At 35.0% G+C, this 22,006-nt stretch overlaps 1 protein-coding gene across 14 annotated transcripts in view; it reads left to right on the forward strand.

Annotated features, from left to right (window-relative positions):
- The window catches only part of NRG1 (neuregulin 1), a gene marked incomplete at both ends in the record, with an annotated part of 1,011,199 nt that overhangs the window by 961,017 nt on the left and 28,176 nt on the right, over nt 1–22,006 (forward strand). For 11 of the 14 annotated variants that reach the window (XM_081269690.1, XM_081269697.1, XM_081269696.1 and 8 more), the window contains one exon: nt 17,160–17,289. In XM_081269690.1, coding sequence (XP_081125816.1) covers nt 17,160–17,289 — 130 coding nt within the window. Of the gene's footprint in view, nt 1–11,969; nt 12,010–17,159; nt 17,294–22,006 lie in introns of those variants that run through there. The other 3 variants (XM_081269700.1, XM_081269691.1, XM_081269693.1) reach the window with 2 other exon arrangements.

Consider the following 22,006-nt stretch of genomic DNA (forward strand, 5'->3'; position numbering starts at 1 on the left):
TGAAAATACCTGTGTAATGTCTTGAAAAGTGGGGATTTGGTCATTAGAGATCTGTTTGAATTTTGAGTCTACTGTTTTCTTTCTGTAAGACTTTGGCAATCATCTCTCTGAAATGCTTACTTTCTGATGAATTGGGGAAATAATACAGAACTACAGGGTTTTGTGAGAGCACCATGAGATTACATATATTTTTCACTGGCACATTGAAATTATACAGTAATTGTTATTTCCTTTTCCTTTTTATCTATCTCAGAGATGGCAAATGGCTGGCTCACACATCCTAAATGTTAAAATGAGATTTCCTTCTCTCTTGCTGTTACCTTGTGCAAGCATATCAAATACTGACTGCATAGAGGAGTCAGCACTCCAGGGCCCCTTTCACTTTGGGATTTTTATAGTAGAAAGCAACCACATTAACTGCAATGTGGCCCAGGGTGACACTTGACATTTATATTTTTTTTTAAGTAATTTAAGTTATTGCCTTTTTTTTTTTATTATGGAAGAAAACATAAGAATGTTGACTATTCACCAAGCTGAGGCTTCTCTTTTTGCCTTCAAAGCTTTTCTCAAGGACATTAAACACTCCTCCTAATTACTTTTTATTGATTTCTTGACATTTCTGTTCAACAATAACTGCTTATTTTTAGGAAACAAAGGATGCTAGGCTAAAAATGTTAATGGTGCATTTGAAAGTACAAAGTTCAATATTTTAGTAATGTTTCTTGCACGCATTTACAGGTTTAAAAAAACTATATAACAGTTTTGCTATGCACCCCAGTTGTCTTATCTTACTATAGAAATAGATAAAAAAATTCCATGGTTCTCAAATTTCTTCCACAACCTTAACATATTTTGAAGAATACCCTGCAGTATTTCAAACTTTAAGTAAAGATAAGATTCAGCATACTAAGTTGAATAAAATAGTGAATAAACTCTACTGAATAAAGAAGATATTTATGAAAAGTAAGCATGTTAACCCTATATTATACATTCTTATTTCAATTTTGCATTAATAAACCCTTTATGTCTGCCACTCTTTGATTTATAGCATTACTTTGTTAGGAATAAATACATAAAGAAATCTAATTGGTTAGAAGACCCCTGCATGTAATCTAACCAAAAGAAAGATGACTATGTAAGCTCCTTAGAATAATCCATTTTTATAAGAATTGCTCATTTAAATTATTTGGCAGTCAGATTTAACTTTCAATTCAGGGGTACTAATGTAAAACCCATTTAAAAATTGTTATGGTGCTTAAAATGTTATATAAAAATGAGGTTGAAGAATATCATCTGTCAACAAAAGGAACATAACATCAAATGTCACTGGAAGTACTTGTTCATTTTATATAATTTATTATTGTCTCTTTCAGAAATGCCTTTTTTACTCTTTTCTCCCTTATCTCTTGCTGCATATAAACAGCTTTTAAAGGATCTAGTGGTATTAATTTTGTATTGAGGTCAATCAGAGATCTTATGCAAATATTAAATATTGCACAGGCATCATAACTAAATTTAGCATTTCATTTGGAATAGTTCCTGCTGCTATAACTCCCCAAAGATGTTTATAACTCAGCATATTTATATTTAAACATTCATTTTTTATGTTTGTGCATTTCTCTGACTTCATAAAGAAATAAAAGGATGGTTTTTTTCTCACTTCAAATTCATTACTAATTGAAAATAAATTTTCCTAAGAATGATTTTGAAAAGGAGGATGAAGATAATTTGGGAGTTGAATAGAATTTGTTATGATACTCTAATAGCAGGTGGTCACATCATTGAATTTCTGGTGACTTTTCTAATTTAGATTCAACTGTTCAGGGTTGGTTTAGGAAAGTTTTACAGAAAAGAGCCATTTTATTCTGAAACAGACCATAGAATATTAGATAATGAGGACTGAGCATTTTACCTAAGTTAAGACTAAAACAGCATCGATTTGATGAACATTAGCCTTCTACCTTCTGCTAAGACCTAAAAGTGATATTTTGTCTCATTCCCTATAATACAATTTGTAAACATAGAGAAGGTTTCAGAAGGGAGTCTTGCTAGAAGGTGTAATAACCTGCAGGAAGGATGTAATTTTGCATGCTTTCAACTATAAGGTCACATTAGTAGTTCTGAAATGAAAGAGACTTCTGTAATAGATATAATATGGTCCTTTCTGTCAACCTGCCTTGGAATTTGTCATGATTATCCTGAGAACACAGGCATATCATTTAACCTCTTTCAGCCTCAGCTTCTTTACCTGTAAAAAATACAAAGTGCTACCTATTCCAAAGTGGTGTTGTGAGAATTAGAATTATTTTAAATCATAGGATGTCTGGCACATAGTAGGTATTTAATGAATACTAGTTTATTTTGTCTTAGTTAAGAATTTTTATGTCATGACTATACAGATAACTCTTGAATTTCATCTGTATTATTCCCCCCACACACACGAAAAAAGATGGGGGGACCAGAAAGAACAGAAGCAAGAGATATAATACCTTGATAATTTACAGCTGACATATCAGGGTAGGTACCTACCAATGCAGATGAATATGACTTTTACCATAAAAGACAGTTTACTGTAGAAAATGATTGTGATGCTATAATACTATACTATGAAGTTGTGATGCTCTCTTTGGAAGATGCTTAGGAACAAAAATAGGATATCTAGAGACTACATCCATTTTTGCAGTTACAAAAATCACTTCCCTACTTTGTTACTCATTTCTTCTGTGGTTTCCTTCTGGCCTAACTTGAAGATTACCTTAAAACCAGAGAGTGAAAAACTACACACCCAGTACACTTGGAAGTTAAGGGCATAATTAAAGCACTGTTTGGTGTTTTACTCTCAGACTCACTGGAATATACCTTATGATGGCTCATGTTCTAGAAATATGCCTATGAAGAATGAGTTGACCTGCTTCTTCTATAATAAGAAAAGGCAGCAGGAGAGTTATTGTACTCCCAGAATGATGCCACTACTTTCAAGGCTTCACATTAAGCTGGATGCTGTTCAACAGAATATACCTTCATAGTAAACCCAACATAGCTCTTTCCCTAATACTCTTTGAGACAATGGCTTCTATGGTTTAGTCTCTCTACACTTTATAGAAACCATAACCCCAAACAGTATTTTTCTAGACATCAATTCCTGTGTCAGAAAAGGTAATGTTGATAACCCAATTCAATCCATAATAACCTTCATTTTTAAAATCAGTTTCCATTTTGCATGATATTTATAGTAGAATTTGCCTATAAAGAGCCTAGTAGCCTTAAATGGAATGGTAAGCAGGGAAATTTGCTGTTATTATTTTTAACAAAAAGTGTTCAAAGTAAGGAGTGAGAGAAAGGTGAAAAGGAACTTAGCACAACTCTTCCTATTTGGCAGCAACTGTACCTGTTAATTCAACTTTTGAACAATTTGTAAGGAACTTGTCTCATCGAAAATTGTGCCTGGGGAATTGGAAATGCTACATGCAAATTCTATCTTTGGAAATCCATAAAGATCCATGCTAGCATCATTAAAATGATTACTTCTCATCTAACTTCAAACACATCATTTTTACCTTATTAAGTCATCAAGTTTAGCTGAGCACTGAGGGTCTGTTCTTGTTATTTGGATGATAAAATGCTCCTGATCACTTTCAGTGTAGTTGTAGCTAAACCTTCCAAGCCTCCTCTGATGTTTCCTACACGTACTTAGGAGAGTGATGGATTCCTTCTGTCTGGGCCTCTGCTCCTGTAGCTCTCTGATCTCAGCACAGTTGGAACTTTGTTCTGACCTCATGCTATGCCTAGTCAGAGTTTCTTGTAAAATAGAGAGAGAATTTTATTAACTTGGACAGATCTCTTATCTCTGGAATTAGATCATTTCTGACTTCTTTCTCAGGGTTGATAAAATGGTCACCCTTGTTGTCTAGAGCCTACAGCCCTGGTTCCATAAGCCAGGAGACCACAGGGCTCAATTACTCACCCACATGCCTTCTCTCTTTTGACTTTTACATAAATGTTTATGTTACCTGACTCCAGAATGTGATTTGGCAACATAGATCACAATACCCATTCAGCAGATTCATTTTTACTAGACATTTTCATCTAAGTTGTTCCTTGCTGCCATGCTGCTACTCTTATAGTTCTTCATAGGAAATTCCAACTTCACATCAAGATTTGAAGCAACACTACTGTAAATCACAATAGCTTGAATAAACCATAATAGCTGGACCATTCAAGGCAAACTGAGTATTCAACGAGAAGGAAGAAACTAAAGGAAGTCACCAGCCCTGGGCATCAGTTATACCTTAGTTGCAGTAAACCCTCCAGTGTCTAACTTTAGTCCCTGAAGACTATTACAATCTTATTGACCTTAACAAAACTGCTATCCTAGACCTTCCTAACTTCAGACTCATTGTCTAGGTCCTATAAGTGCCACACTTCTGCTAAGCCAGCATCCTTCCTAGTCTCTCCTTTTCTTCCAAACACCCATCAGAGACATTTTTGTTTACTTTCTCTTTGATATTCATAGGTAAGATTTTTTTTCTTAAAATATGTATAGCCAGCATTTTCTTGTGGCTATGACTATGGGTTTGCAAATGCCTTGTTTTGACTTTAGCAGAAATATTTTGACACTGTGCATTCATTTATAATTCCCATTATGTTTCACCCTGGTATTTTGCTCTTTTATTTTCATATTAGTCATTTGCAAATAAAATAATACACAGATGAAATGGTCTTTTGATCCTGAAAAACAGACATACAAGCAACAAATAAAAACAGAAGAATGGATGAAATGATGGCCATAGCAGATACTTAGAAGCTTGAATTTGGCAAAGGATAAAATCGTATTTTATAAAACAGTTAAAAATAATAATGTTTTAGTATTGTTAATAAATGAGTCCATTTATATTCATCCTGCTTAAAATTATATTGGACTTCATAACAAACTAATGTCAGTTGCTTAGAATAAAACAAACAAAAAGTCTAGTAAACAAAATTGGGGGGAGGGTAGAAATAATGGATATTTTGGGTGTATTCCTACTTGTAGGGAAGAGAGCTTTGATTACAGGAGTGATGTGGTACAGTTAAGGACAAAGTAGCTTACATCCTTAGTGACCAGTGAATCCTTTAGTTCCTGTCGTTTCTTCTACAGAAAACTAAAACAAAAATCAGCCTTTCAGTTAATGGGTGATGGAGCAATTTGATTTTTCCAGGAAGGGAAACCCATACCCAGAGGCATGCACACACACACACACACACACACACACACACACATGCCCACAGACGTCTCTTGCAAGTGGGGAGTTAGCTCCCATGCAGGAACCTCAGGCCAAGTTCAGCAGCTGGAATAGATCAATGTCCCCATCTGACAGTGTCTGATGACCTTTTTATGGAGAACAATATGAAAGGGCTAGGAAGGATAGCTGAATTTCTTTTTAAAAAAATTATTATTATCATGTTTTAATTCCTGGGACTTACGCAACTTCTGTAGAACAGTGACTCACTTCCCTGAGTTCTTCAGGCTTTGTTAAACATTCCAAGCATTAGAGCGTTTGGTACATGGTGTCAGGCCTTTAGGAAGCCCCTGGACAGAAAAGGCTTTCTACCTGTGACTGATGTCTGTTCAGAGACAATTGCTTCCCTGTGATGGAATAGCCAACACACCAGAAAGGTGTGAAATGAAGAAAAATTGCTCTAACTCTTTCAACAAAAATATGCTTTTTTTTTCAAAATTCTGCAGAATTCAGGACTTCTTAAGGAAAAAACCATGACTCCACCAGAATAGGGGCAGAGTTTCTTCGTATTTAGCAGGATCTTGTTTTTCTGCTACGGCCTTCTTTTCTGCTTAGGAATTCACCAGAACCTGCCTGTCATCTATATTCTTCCCACGGTGGGGTTTTAGATTCTGAACAAATCCATTTTGGAAGTCAATGAGTCTATGGTTTGGTGATGGTAAAATTCCTCCCCAGGTGTTGGCAGTGCTTATGTGCACCAAGGAATACAGATTCCTAGTAGGTATATCACTTGGTATTACTGCCAAGTATTTTAAAGTACTTTTGAACAAATGGCAAATCTCAGGTGAGGACATTTTGATGCTGCTCTAGAGACTCTATGGGAATATGAGGAATGAAATTGGAGAACTGGACAGAGGCTAGGTTTTGGTTTTGAGTGCTTTGAATATTAGGTGGTTCTGTGGACCCGTAGCTCCCTTAGCGTGAATAGCCTTGATTCTCCTAATCCACGCTGGTCCATGTGAGAGTGTACAATACGAAGCCCCTTACTAATAATGGATGGGAAGAACAAAGACCTATATTAAATACATGCTGGTGGTATCTATAAAAATGGCTTATGTGTTGAAAGAAGAGGGGAAGACCTCAGCTTCTCTGAGTTACTACAGTTCCAGGAGATGGAAGTGCTTTATTGGCTTAGCTAATGCACAAAAATAGCACTTCCAGGAAAAAAAAAAAACTCATATATGGTAACTAATGTCCTATAGATGGACCTTCTTATTCTCCCATTTCTAATGGTGCAGGGATGGAGCCAGGCAAACTGAGATCAGACCTGAAGTCTTTTAGGATGTGCGTCCTCATGCACTTTTTCAGTTTAACTATAGCCAGGATGATTTCCATGAGGTTTTCCCAATCACAAAATGACATATACATATCGAGGCCGGATGATGAGAGGAATATGCTGAACACGTGGCTCCAGTTGTTAAAAAATGTTTGTGTAATTTGGAAAAGGAGTTCAAAGTGTGCGCCTGTTTGCATCCTTTCCAGTGAGAACAGTTTAGTGCAAACAGTAGAAAAGCAGGTGCCTGTTAAATTGGAGTGTAGAAGCTTGAAAATTTAAAAGAAAAAGAAAGAAAGGAAGGAAAAGAGGGGAAGGAGAGAGGAAGAGAGGGAAAGGGGAAAAAAAATCACCCCAGAGTTTTAGGAAAGGCTCTTACAGACCTGATAGAGTTAATTTATCATTTTGGTCCTGTTCCTGTAAAGGCACAGGATTTGCCTATAAAATATGACCTCCATGTCTCAGACCTAAATGTATATTCTCTTTAGAGAAACAAGACCTATTATGAACTAAATATTATGAAACCAGCTAGTCCTTTAGGGGACAGGACAAAAAGGAAGTAGTTTGTTTGAGGTGAAACATTTGAAAATTATGTTTTCTTGAAACCTGTTTTATTCCTGTTAGGATTGGTCATGGATGAAATGTCAATACAGTATTGAAAACAAAGTTAGGTTTCCATGTCTTATTTGGATTTGTACTGGGAACCTAAAAGCTGCAGATACAAGTTTCATAACACATCATATTACAGGGAGGGATGTTTTGCTACTCTGATCATGAACCTAGGAACAAGGAACTCCTGGGAGTTGTGGGAAAATCTATAGACTGAAATTAGCCAAGTGTTACAGAGCAAGATTCATATGCTGTGGCATGCTGTTTCTGTTTCATTCCTTCATACGCAGCAACCTTTGTCCTCTGTGAGGAAAATGTTGTGCTTGTGAAAACAGAAACTGGCTATTTATGTCCACAAGCATCACACAAACACTGAATTGCAGTAATTTAGCTAAATGGTATGTAGCAATGTGTACTCCAAGGTTTTAGAGGGTGGTATTTGAAACTTTGAGGACAGCATTCCCAGGAATATTATTCAGGCTTCTTGCCACTATTCAGAGACACTGTCAGAGCCACTGTTCAAAGACGCCTGGCTCAGACCTAAAACACTTAAAAGATTGTGTCTGTGTTTCCTAGAATCATTTTTACAATACTTTTATGGAGGCTCCTTGATGCCAAGCACTGAGAGTTTAAATTATTTAAAACATTCATCAGAAATTGTTTTTTGTCATGAAGATGCTTTCCTACTGCATAAAAAACATGACTGTGTGTGTAATCTGGTTAATGAACTTATCATTTCAGACCTACTGTGGTACCATATTCATGTGTGCACACTCTGGGACTTGAACACAGAGCTGTACACAGCTAAGCACATGCTGTACATGGAGCTATACCCTCAGCCCCAGTACCATGTATTCTTAATGGAATCCTTTATATCAACAGACGTGTGGTAGAGGCAAACTAGGAAAGCGTCAGTAATGCGAGTTTGACCCTAAAGACATCTGCACTTTCCTGATGAGTATTGAATATGAAGAATGCACCCCTTCCTACTAACATGGTGTGAATTTTCTTGATTGTGTAAAAAGTAATGAGAAAACGTGTGTCGGGCAGTTTCAATGCCTCAGAAAGAGGATCAATATAAGGTGTAAGCTACAAATGAACCCTATTTGTGTAGCTCCGAATTTTAATGTATATACATACAAAGTGATCCTATTTCTTGATTATGATCCCTATTCTTTCCTGTCCTTATCTTGCTAGTTGGACACCCTCTCTCTCATTTAGTCCTTTGGAGTCACTTCCTTACTGGTCTTCTCACCTCTATTTTCTCCCTTTCCAAAGATGAGGAATAGGCCATTAATCTTATTAGTCACAGGCCTACTCAAAAACTTAGCTTTGTGGTCTACATATTCAACCTTAGTTCCATATCAGGGCTTCTCTGATATGGATTCATTATTATTTTATAGCTTCATTAACTTCTTATGTATCTGTGTCCTAGTCAAACTGAACTGCTGACTTTCACTGAACATATTTTCTTTTCTACCTTTACAAATTTGTTTGATTTCCCTTTAATAGTGTGTCTTCCTTTCCACAGTCACAGCCCTAATTCACCCTTTCTATATATCACCCTTTTAAAATTCTTCCTATTCTCCACATTTATTGTTAGATTTATTCTTTACTGACATAACTGACTTATACTTTTTGTTGCTGTGAATATCCTTTTGTTTCACTAAATTTTCTTATTAATACTGATATCTAATATGTCATCTACAAGTAATATTTTTCAATCTCTTATAATTCCCTAAAGTCATGTCAGTTCTTTTTTTTTAACTCCTGCCTTATAGCATTGATTAGAACTTTCAGTTAAATGTTGATATTTCTGATAGTCAGTGTCGTTGGCTGGTTCTTAACATTCACGAAAACTCTTCTGAGAGATACAGCATTAAGCATGATTTAGGTTGTTGGCTAAAAGTAGTTATTTGGGGATGATATAGAGTATCCTTCTAATGTTACTTTATAAAGACATGTTTTGAAAAACCTGATGTCAATGTTTGTATTTTTAAATTTTAAGCATAAATGAGCATAAATTTAAATGTGGACTGTATATAATATACCTTTAAACATGTATATGAAATGTGAAAATAAAAGAACAGCATAATGATGCCCATGTCACCTTCAGTGCCCACTGAAGCAGTTACCAGTTTTGTTCCACTTGATCACTTTCCCTCTCACTCACTTCTTATCATTTAATAGCTACATGTGTTCATTGTGTATCTCTAAAAGATTGAGACTATTCTTTCTTAAAAAACACAACTGTGATACATTTGAAACAACAATAATTAATAATATTCTCTGAGTATTATGATTATTTAGATTGTGATCAGATTTCCTCTAATAAACATTTATAATAGCTAGAGCCTGTATCCAAATAAGGTTCATACGTTATGACTGATCCCTATCTCTTCACTTTTTTTCATGTGCCTATAGTTTGGATTTTTTTCCCCTCTGTCTCTGTTTTCCCCCTTGAATTTGCTTTTAAAGAAACCAGGTTATTTGTCCTATAGAATTCTGCACTGTCTGGGTTTTACTGAGAGCATCCCTCAATGGTATATTTGAATGTGGTCCTCTAACTTAATTTATTTCCTGTATGTTTGCACTTGTATGTGGACATTTAATTAAATTCAGGTTTGCTCTGGAGGAAAGATGCTCAATAGATAGTTTTAGAGAAATTGACTTAATTTCACTGAATGTATCTATCGAAATGACCAAATGGCTTCTAATTTTTGATATGCCGTGATTGTTGTTTAATTTGTTGAATAAAATAATGAATTTGCTTCATGATTTTTCTCTTTTGACCTTTCATCTGCTTTCATTTCTAAAGGTATTTTAGTGGGTGAATAAATTAACCTATCTTATTAAATGTCAGATGGTAATTTCAGTAGCTGGCTGAATAACTGAATCCTTGATCATTGTTGAGTTCAGGCCTCTTTTTTGATTTATTTTGTTTGTGTTTGCAGTTTTTGACTAGCTAGGACACTGTCAGTTTAATATTTCCTACGTTGATAGTACCTTCTCCCATCCAAACTGATCCCCATAGAAAATGCAGAGGATAGTAAAGATTGTGAACTTGCAAAGTTAGCCTGGTGAGATCTGTAAATACATCAGATTAAGCCGCTCAAATACACTGCTAATATTTGGTCTGCAGGGTAGATGGATCGTACTCCTTTGGAATAAGTATTAATGGAAACAGATTCAAGAGACAGCTTGAAAGTTTGTGGATTTCTGACTATGGAAATATTATACTTGTATAAAACCGTCCATGATTAGTAGAAATTATAGAGCAGAAATGTGTTTCTGGATTTGTCTTCCTAGCTAGGAAAGATTATTGGCTTTGTGAAGAATAAAATGTAGCTTTCTTGTTGTAACTCCACCCAGGCAATTATCCAAAGATATTCTCCTCTTCCTTGAAAAGCTATGACATCCTTTAAGACATCTGTGTTATTGTGATATTGCTCTCTAAGAAGCAGTAGAGTTGAATGATTAGACTATGTCCTGAATAAAATGTTCTGTCAGAGAAAAGAAAGAAAAACCCAGAAACTTTTATGTGTAAGAAATAGCCTTTCCTGATGATCTTTTTTCCTAGGGATAATACTGTCTAATGACACCAAATCATTTGTTCAGCAGCTACTGGGAATTTAGAATCCACTTTCTGTTTAGTTACAAATTACATCAATGTTACAGAAAAAATATATATATAATTTTGTTTTATGAGGAGAAACACCCAAAGGTCACTTTCATTCTGCTGAAGAAGGAAGAAATAATATCAGAGGCTTCCCAAAGAACTTATAAGGGAGAGAGATATGTAAAGTCAGGCTTATTAACCTGCTTCAGACCCAATATGCATTTGCCAAAACATAAGACAAGCATTTCCTAATTCACTTAGGTTGTGACCTTGGCCAGCCTTCCCCTGTGCACATTTGTGAATTGTTGGCTAAAGGGATTTTATTAAAAACTGCAGAATTACTCTTTTGAGATGATCTATATCCTCTTTTAAAGTATAAAATAAACTATAAAATATGCTCAGGTCTTTTCTAGTCCCACAATTCTGTATGTGTTTAAGTGGTCCAAAACCCAAGTTCATCAGTTAAATTAGTTAACCTGCCATCTTGCAGGTAGTCTACAAACCCCTAGTGCTTCCAGCTTAGAGAAAAGCCCAAAAACCCATGAAAGCAGATGCCCTAATTCTGCTTTTGAAAGTTCTGGTTCCATTTATGGTGTCTCGGGAAAATTCTTCTTGGTTTTCTCCCCACCCCCACCCTTTTTCAGTGTTGGGGATGAAACCCAGGGCTTTGCACGTGCTAGGCATGTGCTCTACCTCTGAGCTCTATTCCCTAAGACCCCCTTTGGTTTCTTCAGCAGAGTTCAATATAAGGGAGGTAAAGAGAAATGGATTATTACTTTCAGTTACAGTTTGGGCTCCAACTCTGGAAGGACGTCTTTTGTCACCTCCTGTCATTTTTTTTCCCCTTTCAAGTACCTATTTGCTATTCAGCAAAGGATTGAATTACTGCACGGAAATAAGTGCCAACTCAGAATGACAGTGCTTCAGTGGTTCTTAGTCTGGCTCTGACTTTCCCTTTGGAAAATTAATGACTGCACCTATCCTTTCCTTGGCATCTAGAGAAGCCTCACGAGGTAGCACAACCTTTGCTGCTCAGCTTCTGCTCCAGAGCTGCTCTTCAGGAGCCACCTAAACATTCTTCACACTGGGCAGGTGCTTTTAGTACCTAATTGTGGAGGAGCCATATTCTGAGCAAGAATAATCATTTTGGATTTTTTTTTTAAACTGGAAAATCAAAGTGCAAGAAAGCATGCAGATTTCTAAATACATAGGCATTGAAGATATCACAGGTAAGGCAAAAAAATTCATAGATGTGCAGTAATTAGCTGATTAATATCATTATATTAAAAATGTGTATGTTTCATTGAGAAAACTATGTAGTTAGTTTAATTTCCTGCAAGAAAAAATTAAGAATTGTCCTAAAAATTTAGTTCACCAGGAAAGACATGCTGGCCATCTCAGGATGGCTCTTTGGGTATACATTGTTTTTCATGCTAATTCCTGCTAATTGTCAAAGAAGAAAAGAGTGACTTCTTATCAGCAATTTTTATTTGTGTAAAGGTCTTGGTCTATTGGTGTTGTCTACTTCACTGATAAGGAAATCACCATTTAAAACAAGCAAGGAAGTAAGTCATCCTTTTTCAACATTACTTGATTTTTTTTTTTTTAGCCTGTCTTGAGAGGAAAAAAAACATGTCACTCTGCAGGAAATACTCTGTGGTTTAACAGGGGAAATAATTAGCAATAGGCAGAGAATACTTTATTATTAAGTTTTTATTATGGGTAGCTACAAAAGTGTGTGAAAATATGATTTCTGTAATGTTATAAACAAAGTTTATATCATGTTCCATATACTGTGGGCATTACGCTACTTTAAAATATGTTGTAGTTTTCAACTGTTATAATACCATACATTATTGTAGGTGTGCTTAATTCATGTAACTTGGAAATTCAGTCATAAATATTATAGAATTATGTAGATTTTGACAGTACAAAATAATCATGTAACTAAGATGTTAGTTTTCTCTCTTAAATTGTTTCTCAGTTTTATAAACAAATTTAGTGGTTATAAGTGGCTGAGAGGCAGTTACAATAAAGTTAATTTAGAGTAGGTTACTGATATTTCTTAGTGTTTTACTATTATTCAGTGATTCTCCTTCCAAAATAGGCCTTCTGGCTTCACATTTTGCAGAATTATTAACTAAGAAACAACACTTGAGACTTGATTTTGTAAGAGTCCAGAATCTGGACTGAATTTTTTTTTTCCCTTTCACTGTGCAGTATTGATGTCATTAATTATAGTAATTGTAGCATGTATCTGCGCACACGCAGTGTTGCAAGCAATGTAATTTAACCAACCTCACAACAACACTGAAGTTACTGAGGCAGGTCACCAAGCAGGAATCACAAAGCTAGTATTGTCACTTCTACTTGATGTTCTTAAGAGAAGTAGCCTCAGTGTTCATTTCATTACATCTTATCTACAACGGTTCTCTCTTAGGGTCATTGTTTCCGAATTTTTAACTCTAGTAACTTTACTTGTCACCATTATTTCTTGCCCATAATGGGCAGCCTATAAAGAAGGGTGGAAGGGAGGAGAGGGGGAGGAAGGAGGGAAGAGGGGAAGAAGAGAGGGAGGAAGGAGAGGAGAAAGTGAGTCTCGAAAGAAGGAAGAGGGAGGGAAGAGAAGGAGGGAATCCTCTGGTTCCTACATTCTTAATCCCCAAATCCTCAGCTAAGAGGACTGTCCTGTCTCCTTGGGGAAGATCACTTGTCCTGATCTGTGCTAATGAGACAAACCAGGACTGGAGTCAAGACATTCTTTGCTAATAAATTACCACTTTATATATAATTTCTTCCTTACAGTATTGTAGTCTCTAACCTACCAAGGAAAGTGTGTTTGAGATAAAGACTTAATACAGATGACAAACATAAAAGTGATGGAGTCATGTTTAGCAGTATTCTTAATTGCCATTCACTTAGCACTGATTAGAAGATAACACCTAAATTGTGTCAAACTACTCATAAAGCAGAGGGATACTGGGTTTATTAAGCAATGAATAAGCAACATCTATTTCACTGCCTTCTCCAAACAACTACTGGGGGTCATCTTTTATACACTGAAATGCATTCTATCTTCAAAATTTTTAGCTTTATCTCTAAAATCTCCTCCTAGCTCCACCAGGAAAAAAAATGGTGTTTGCATAGTTTGCTTTGTTTATTTCATTGTGTGGGGGCAGAATTGTCAAATGGGAACTGACTTAGTAATATAGTGTATATAAGCCAAAGAGAAAGGACACCACTGGAAAATTTATAGACTTGTTAGGACTAACAGCACAACAGCACACTGTGTTCAACTAAGGAGAGGAGAAAGGAACCTGGCAAAAATCTGAAATGATTGTGTACAGCACCATCTCTATCCTGGGTTCTTCTGACAATCACAGCTTTTTCTTGTGTTTGGCTGTTGGCTCACAGCAGCTGTATCCACTCCATTCACACTTTGCATCACCTGGGAGTCAATTGCTGCTTTGCAATTCGTGACTTTGTGCTTTTTTAAATCTCAAGGCTGCTAAGGGATAAAAGTGCTAAGCACCATGGTCTATGGTGTGTGAGATAGTTGCTACCTCATTTCCCTCAAAGAATCATTTTTACTATCAAATGTTCTCATTAGTACTTTAAAGTGACGATCTTAAATTTTTTCAACACAATATGTCAGAGCTAGATGCTTCAGGATCGCTTCATAAAAACATAATCATTTCAGGGAGAATCATTTTTTAAAGAACAAAAAAATAGTTATTTCTAATTTTAACATATATGTATCAGTCTTATTTTGATAATTCCGCAAGATCAGCAAGTGTAAGGAATAAGGATGTTATATCTGTCTCTTGTGTATTTCCTGGCTAATTTTTATTGTTAGTTTAAAATTTAACATGTAGTGCCTGCATTCTGGGGTGGGACGTTTCCCTTTGTTTTTAGTAAAAATCTTGGGATGTTTTTTTGGGAAAGAGCCTGTTTAGTGTCTGTTGCTCAGTTGGGTAAAGGAAATTCCTTAGCAACCTGTCAAGGATTCAAATGCCACTAGGGTTTCCTTGAGGTTCAGCATCCCTCTGCAGGAGAACATGGTGACAGCACCCTGCAGGTGGTCCCTTCAGTGCTGTTGCCTAGGGCAGAAAAGAGACCCAGCCCAATTTGTCTTTGCAAGGAATGCTGTCAGCAGTTGAAAATCTTAAATACAAAACCTGACCCAGTTAAGGGCAACCTGCTCCCTAATATCTTTTAAAAGCAGTTGCCATGGATGAAAATATTGATATATAGCACCTACATAAACAGTTTTTCACATGAAGATATATTATGTTAAAATTAAGTGCTGTGTGATACATCGTAATGCTGTCTGTTCTAAGATTTCACAGATTAAAAGATGCAGATTACATTCCCCTCATTCTGATACAGATGTTAAAGTATAGCTGATAACAGATGATAAAATCACCTCTCTCCTCACAGTCCTTCATACCTTGTTTGGCTGGTAGACATAACAAGGACATTTACAAACTCATATTGAAAAGGATAAGAAACATTCTTTTTGTTGGAGTAACTAAAAAATTGACCTGGGCTTGGAATGTGTGTAGCTCAGTGATAGAGTGGTTGCCCAGCATGCATAAGGTTGTGGGTTCAAACCCTAGCTCTACACAAACAGTAAATAAATAATAAAATAAATTGATGCATACATATACACATATAAATGCCTAAATAAATAAAATTGTCTCAATTCTTTATTTTTGTAGTAATGTTTCAAGAATAGCAGAATATCATGCATCTTTGAAACACCAGATATCCATTGTCAAGCTTTTTTTTTTTGATTGTTGAGTGAGTGCCAAAATAAAAATTCATCTCTGCTTACCCATTTATACTTGCTATTATTCACTGAATACTAGTTTTGTGCTGATTCCTTTACCTAGATTACTTATGATCTGTACAAAACTTCTCTGAGATTGTCATCGCCCCTGTGTTCTACATGGGGAAACTGTGCAGGCTCGGGGTACAAAGCTTGTAGAAGGGCTTTGAAGCACAGTACAAGTTATTTTGACTGTCCTTTGCTATTGCTCCTAGCACAGGAAACAAAGAGACAGGATAGCCTATGAGTAACTAAGAAACTAAATATTTAATCAGATGTTGAGTATCCTGAACAATAGGATAAAAAGCAAGAAGGCACAAGAAGTTAGGTTAAATGTCACAATAAAATATGGACTTCTGATGGAAATGAAAAAGAAAAGCAGAAGTTAATGGAAAGTCAGTATATGACAGGTCAAGTAAACCTAAACAAGAGAATGTGAAACTCATGCAAATATAATCGGAAATTGGTGAGGAAGGCGAGAAATTAAAAATGTGTAGGAATGAGCCAGGAGATAAAATAAAATGTCTCAAAGTGAACTTTTTTTTTCTTGAAAAAATAGAGTCTTTGGTGGCTTGTTGATGGTTTTGCTTCTGATCTGACAATATCAGTCTTTAGCACTATGGAAATTAGACTTTTTCTGGTTGAGGCTGAGCAGTGTCCAGTTCCCAGCAATATAAGTGGTGAGAAGTCCTGATACTAAAATGCCCTTCCAGCTTCATTTAATCTGCCCCCTCAATGATGCAGGCAGCCTTTTCAACTTCATTTCCATGTAACTGTGAAGTTTAAGAAGAAAATGTGCAGTTATCACATGAAGATGTTAAAGACAAAAATTAAAGGCTTATTTCTGTATTCCTAATTCAAGATACTTTTTGTAGTGCTTTATTTTTCATTTGTAAACGTATTTATACTGTCTTTCTATTTCTGCAAAAATGCATTGGCAATCAAACATCAAACAGACTTTCAGAGCAGAATAGAAATCATGAAGAGAATGTCTTCAGAGTTGTATGTTAATATATAATATTAAGTTAATATTTTTTTTATTTGGAACACACAAACCTCCTTATTTTTTTTTTGCTATACATTGTCAAAAACACCCATAAAGTCAATATATATATTAAGCATAGTTTCCAAAATAAACACTTTTGCCAATTCATTGCCATTAAGAAGATTGAGCTTCATAGTCATAACTTGATACCTTACCTCTGAGTCTTCCTGGAAAATGAATTTTACTTGGCAACACAAGAGTTTCTCTTTTCTAACTACCTTAGAAGGTATAATACTGTATGTAAAAATTGTTGATCCTCTTTTCCTACTTAATTAGAATCCAATTAACTTTGTAATTACACGTTTGTAGTTTTGCTTTGTATAATTATACCCAGAAAGCACTTTACTACTTTCTCTGTTTTTTTTTTTCTTTGTCAAATCAAACCAGTGAAGTCCACTGTATCTTATATGTACTATTCCTTTGAAGAGAATTTAAGGTGAAAGGCTGCTTAGAAGGGGCCAGAAACAGATGTGAACCTTTTCTCTTCTTTATCTCCTATCCAGCCACGTCTACATCTACCACCGGGACCAGCCATCTTGTAAAGTGTGCAGAGAAGGAGAAAACGTTTTGTGTGAATGGAGGCGAGTGCTTCATGGTGAAAGACCTTTCGAATCCCTCAAGATACTTGTGCAAGTAAGAAAAGAAACACTCTCTGTGGCTCATATCCATAGCTTCTTATTCTGGATGATTCCATGTCTAATGATGTGGATTGTTGCTTCTTTTTCTAATTTCTTTGCATCCTGTTGAATAATGCTGTTTTATTTGTAGAGTGTTTTGAAACATTCACACCATTTGTTATTTCTTCTGTTATATCCAGAATTGTTTTTGCTTTTTTTCAATGTGTGCAGAATTTTATTTTTTGTGTTTGGTTTTGGGTTTTTTTGGCCTTCATATCTGTCATGTTGCTTTTCCCGTGGTTTTGTGGTTTTCCTCATTGTTACAGCGAGATGTGCAAATATCACTGGGGGCTATAACTTTGATACCTACTTCTCCATCCAATGTATGAGTGGAGCTGTAAGATAATATTCCTCTCTTACTCCAGTGATCACCTGCAAAATGAGTAGGACAACTAAAGGAAGCAGAAGTACAGAAGGTTCTTTATTAACATATCTGTCAAATTTGGGAATATCTTATTCCACAACCATAAAAAGATGAACATTAGGTCTGTATTAATAGTGAGGAAAAAAATCATTGCATGTGTTCAGAAATGTGCTCAGTGTGTGTGGCACCACTATGTGTAGCAGGCAGTGTTCCTTCACGCAGTACTATCATCTATAGATATGTCTAGATTGTCCCTTTTTTCCAATGACATGGAATAATTGTTGCACCATTAAGAAGGATCAAATTTATTCTCTCTTATCAGGAAGCATAAAACAAAGGTATTGTCAGTGCATTAAATGATTAAACCTTACAGTAAAAATTAATAAGGCCTATTAAAATACCTATGTTTATTGGGTCATGCATTTCAGGTCTACTCTTCATATGTATTTTATATGTAATATGTGGACTCATAAGTTGATATTGGTAAAATGTGCTTCTTATTTTATTGATATGATGAAAAATATATTTATTTTGCTGTTTACCAATAGCTATGTCCCCAAAGCAAAGTGTTTTAAAAGCAGTTCCTTTAAAAATGTAGTGTAGAACATCTAACACATTTTATAGGCCAGTTCATAATTCAAACCTGCAGTGTGTGTATTGTTCTAAGAGTAATGATTTTGTCCTAAAGAAGGAAAAATAAAAGCAGTCTCTTGCTCTAGGATTTTAGCAGGTGACTTAAAGGTTGACAAGGAAGAACAAATCTTTTAGGAAGGCAGTTGAGCTAATAAAAAGAGCAGCTGACATAAAGGAAAAAGACATAGGAAATAAGTAATAAGGCCTGTTATACTATAACAATGCAAATATTGTATTCATTTGAAGAAAGCTTAATTATATTTGTTAGTAATAAACTGCATCAGAAAAGTCATTTGTTTCAAAATTTAATACCAAACAAAAATGCTGTTTTGTAAGAAATGTTTTACTGTCCCCTGAGCTGTCAAAATAGGCATCTCTCTAATGTGTCCCAGGGGAACTGGTGGCTGTGAACAAGAATCTTCCTGAACTGTTATATTTTTGCCCCCAGAGTTGTTTTTTTTTTTTTTTTTAAGAGTAGAAGCAGTACCAAGAGAGGACACATACTGGTGATTGTACAGCTGATTTTATCAATGAAGACAGACAATTTACAAAAGCAAATAGAACATGTTAGGATGAATACAAGAGTGCTAGAAGTGTAAGATTCTAATCTCAATTACTAGATGTTTCTCTCATAGAGACAGATAATAGTCATAAGCCAAAGTAAAATTGTAGGTAAAGTCTTATTAAATCTGTAAAACATGATAAAAATGGAAGAGTATGTAGGAGAAAAAGATTCCCTTTCCATCTAAGTTATCTCACAAATTTATGTATGATTATTGTTTAAAAATTAATTTTTGACACTTTTTGAACATTAACATTATTCAATTCTCTATGCCTATGTCAGCATAGAAATTTTCCAGTTTCCATATTTTTTTTGTACTGACTCACCATGAATACAGTGCAAATATGACCAGACCATATGCATCATAGCGAATTGGCCTGAACGAATTTTATAGTTTCCTGTAAGATTTTCTCAAATCAAAATAGAAAATACCAGAAACTGGAAATTATAATATGTAAAGTATGAAGTTAATTTATTACATGGTCAAACCTTGTTTTCTTTCCTAATTTTGGTAATACAGTATAATTATTTTAATATATCTCTTTAAAAAAATATTTAAAACATAATTCCTTAAATCTTCCCCCTTTTAAACAACTGTACTCATATTATCTATGTCTCATATTTTACTCCTTGAGAAACACATCTGAGACCACTGTATTTTTAATTATAATAATGAAATATGATCATTTTTCATCGTAGCCTTTGTAAAGATTTACAAGCTGAGTGAGTACATATGATAGTTTCTGAATACCTCCAAGGAACCACTGCAGTTATTTTCCACATATTAATTTCAGCTATTCTATAGCCCTCCCACATCCTATACAAAGCATGCAATCACATAAGTGCTGTTCATTTATTCCATCTTGGTATTGTGCCAACACTGTAATTTTTCTTCACCCCACAGTTTCTCATTAAATTTTAAGCCCAATCCAGAAAAAAAAGTACTTGCTGTATTTTTTTAATCTTAGAGTGAACCATTTGTTTGTTGTCTAATAATTATTAAAGCAGCAAAGTATGAATGAATGCTTTGCATCCCCAAACTAATTGTCCAGTGGATCATGCTTGCTTTCAAGTTCTCAGAAAATTTCTTGCTTCCTTTCTCTCTTTTTCTCTTTCTTAAAATGTTGCTTTGTACTTAAAATATTTCAGGAAGGTTTTATAAATTACTACAGTGTTTATTTGGAAAGAAAATCTTTGGCATCTATAATTTTGATAGATTCCCCCTCCCCCGCCCACACACACACTCCTCTAAGGACCGTGACTTTACTAGTGTGTTAAAGTACACCACTACCTTGAAGAAGAATTAGAGTATATTTCTATACAAAATAGTCCAGGCTTTTGTTGTTGTTGTTGTTAAATGAAAGTATTTTTATTTTTAAGAAGTCCCTATATTAAAAGCATCTATAAGATTAAAAAGTAATCACTACTCAGAATCTAAACAAAGTCACATAACATACCATGTCTTGAGATAATATATTGTTCACGAGGCCACTTGAACAGAAACAGAAAACATAAAAATGTTGCATTGGCTCATCATGGTTCTGTCTATGAAGCCAGTTCATAGTTTCCATATGGCCCAGCTGTGTAGAGCAAAACATTGCTGAAGCATGAGCTACATCATTCAAAGTCAGCTTTATTTCTGACTTAAGAGATGACTCAGAAACACCGCAAGCATGGAAGTTTCCAAGTAGTCTCTCTGGTCACCTAATCCACTGTTGTCTTCTTGGGAGTTGAAGAAGATTTTATAGCAAATGTCTTTTGTCCCTCCGTTTAGAACAAGGTGTTCCAAATGGATTAACCATATAATAGTTAAACACCTCTCTGAGGGGAGGTTTGCTGGTTCCTTGGACATTCCCCTGGGCACTGTGTGGGGATTCCAGTGTGGTTCTCATCTTTTATATTTCTTTTCACTGCACAGAAATTTAAATTTTATCCCAAGGGGGAAAAAAATAGTTAGTATTCCAGATTATACAAGGAGAAGGAAAGATTCATTCCAATTTTTACCCTCTGATGCTGTATGTAGTCATGTAGTTCAAAGAAACAAGATCATTAAACATGAAATGGTCCAGATTTTCCTCTGTTTTCCTTCTTTTATCTGTCCTTCTGAACAGTTTCAATAGAAACTATTTTGGAAGATGTTAATGTGATTTTTTTAAATCTGAAAATTATTTTTCTATCAGGCCGTATGTATAAACCTGATACATTGCCCAAGTGGACAGATGGGGCTTCATCATGAAGGGATCAGAGTTTTAACCACCAATTTTGGTGAAATGTCTTGAGTCCTTTTACATCAATTCTCTGGATAATATTTTATTTATAGATAGAGTTAATAGGTTCTCCAATTTTTTTCCTAGGGAATCAGTGAAATTAAATGAGTTCATTTCTGTTAGAGTACTTTTAACACTAGGGATAGAAGTGTTTTTTTTTCTATTATAATAAAAAGTAAATGGTAGTATTACATTGTCTCTGTTGGCACTGGAAAATAATTTTTTCATTTTATTTTATGTTGGTAGTTGGGTTTTGTTTTTGTTTTGTTTCATTTTTTGTGAGTCCATAAGCTTGCTGTGTAACTTTTCAGTTGATGAGCTCATTTAAAATCTCTGATCATTAGCTTCCTTCTATGGAAAAACAAAAACAGGAAACCAAGCAAATTCTATTTGGAAAGATGGGAAGTACTTACAAATATGGACTTCTGTGATTCTGTTGATTAATATTTATGAAAACATGTAGGCCCATGTTGTATTAAACATTAGTAAAAGAGACATAGTTATAAAAAACATATAAATAACTATAGGAGATTAAGTCACAATAATGTGCTATGAATTAAACTCAGTAACTGAAATATTAATTAACATTTATATGTCAGCTATACATCACACATTTTTGAAGACACAGAGAAATATAAGGCATTATCTGTGGTTCCTAGGAACTTAGTCTGTTTAAGAAAATGAAATAGCTAAAAGAAATTAAGAAATGACAATGAACATATTATGGATGGTAAAATGCTGATGATTAAGGGAATAATAACTTAAAGATGGAAAAGAGAAGACTGAAATAAGTTAGAGAAAATTTTATAAACATTGTTTATGGGATTTTTCTAAATACCAGGCAGGT

The sequence above is a fragment of the Spermophilus citellus genome, assembly GCF_964194105.1.
Source record: "Spermophilus citellus genome assembly, chromosome: 16".
Taxonomy (NCBI): Eukaryota; Metazoa; Chordata; class Mammalia; order Rodentia; family Sciuridae; genus Spermophilus; species Spermophilus citellus.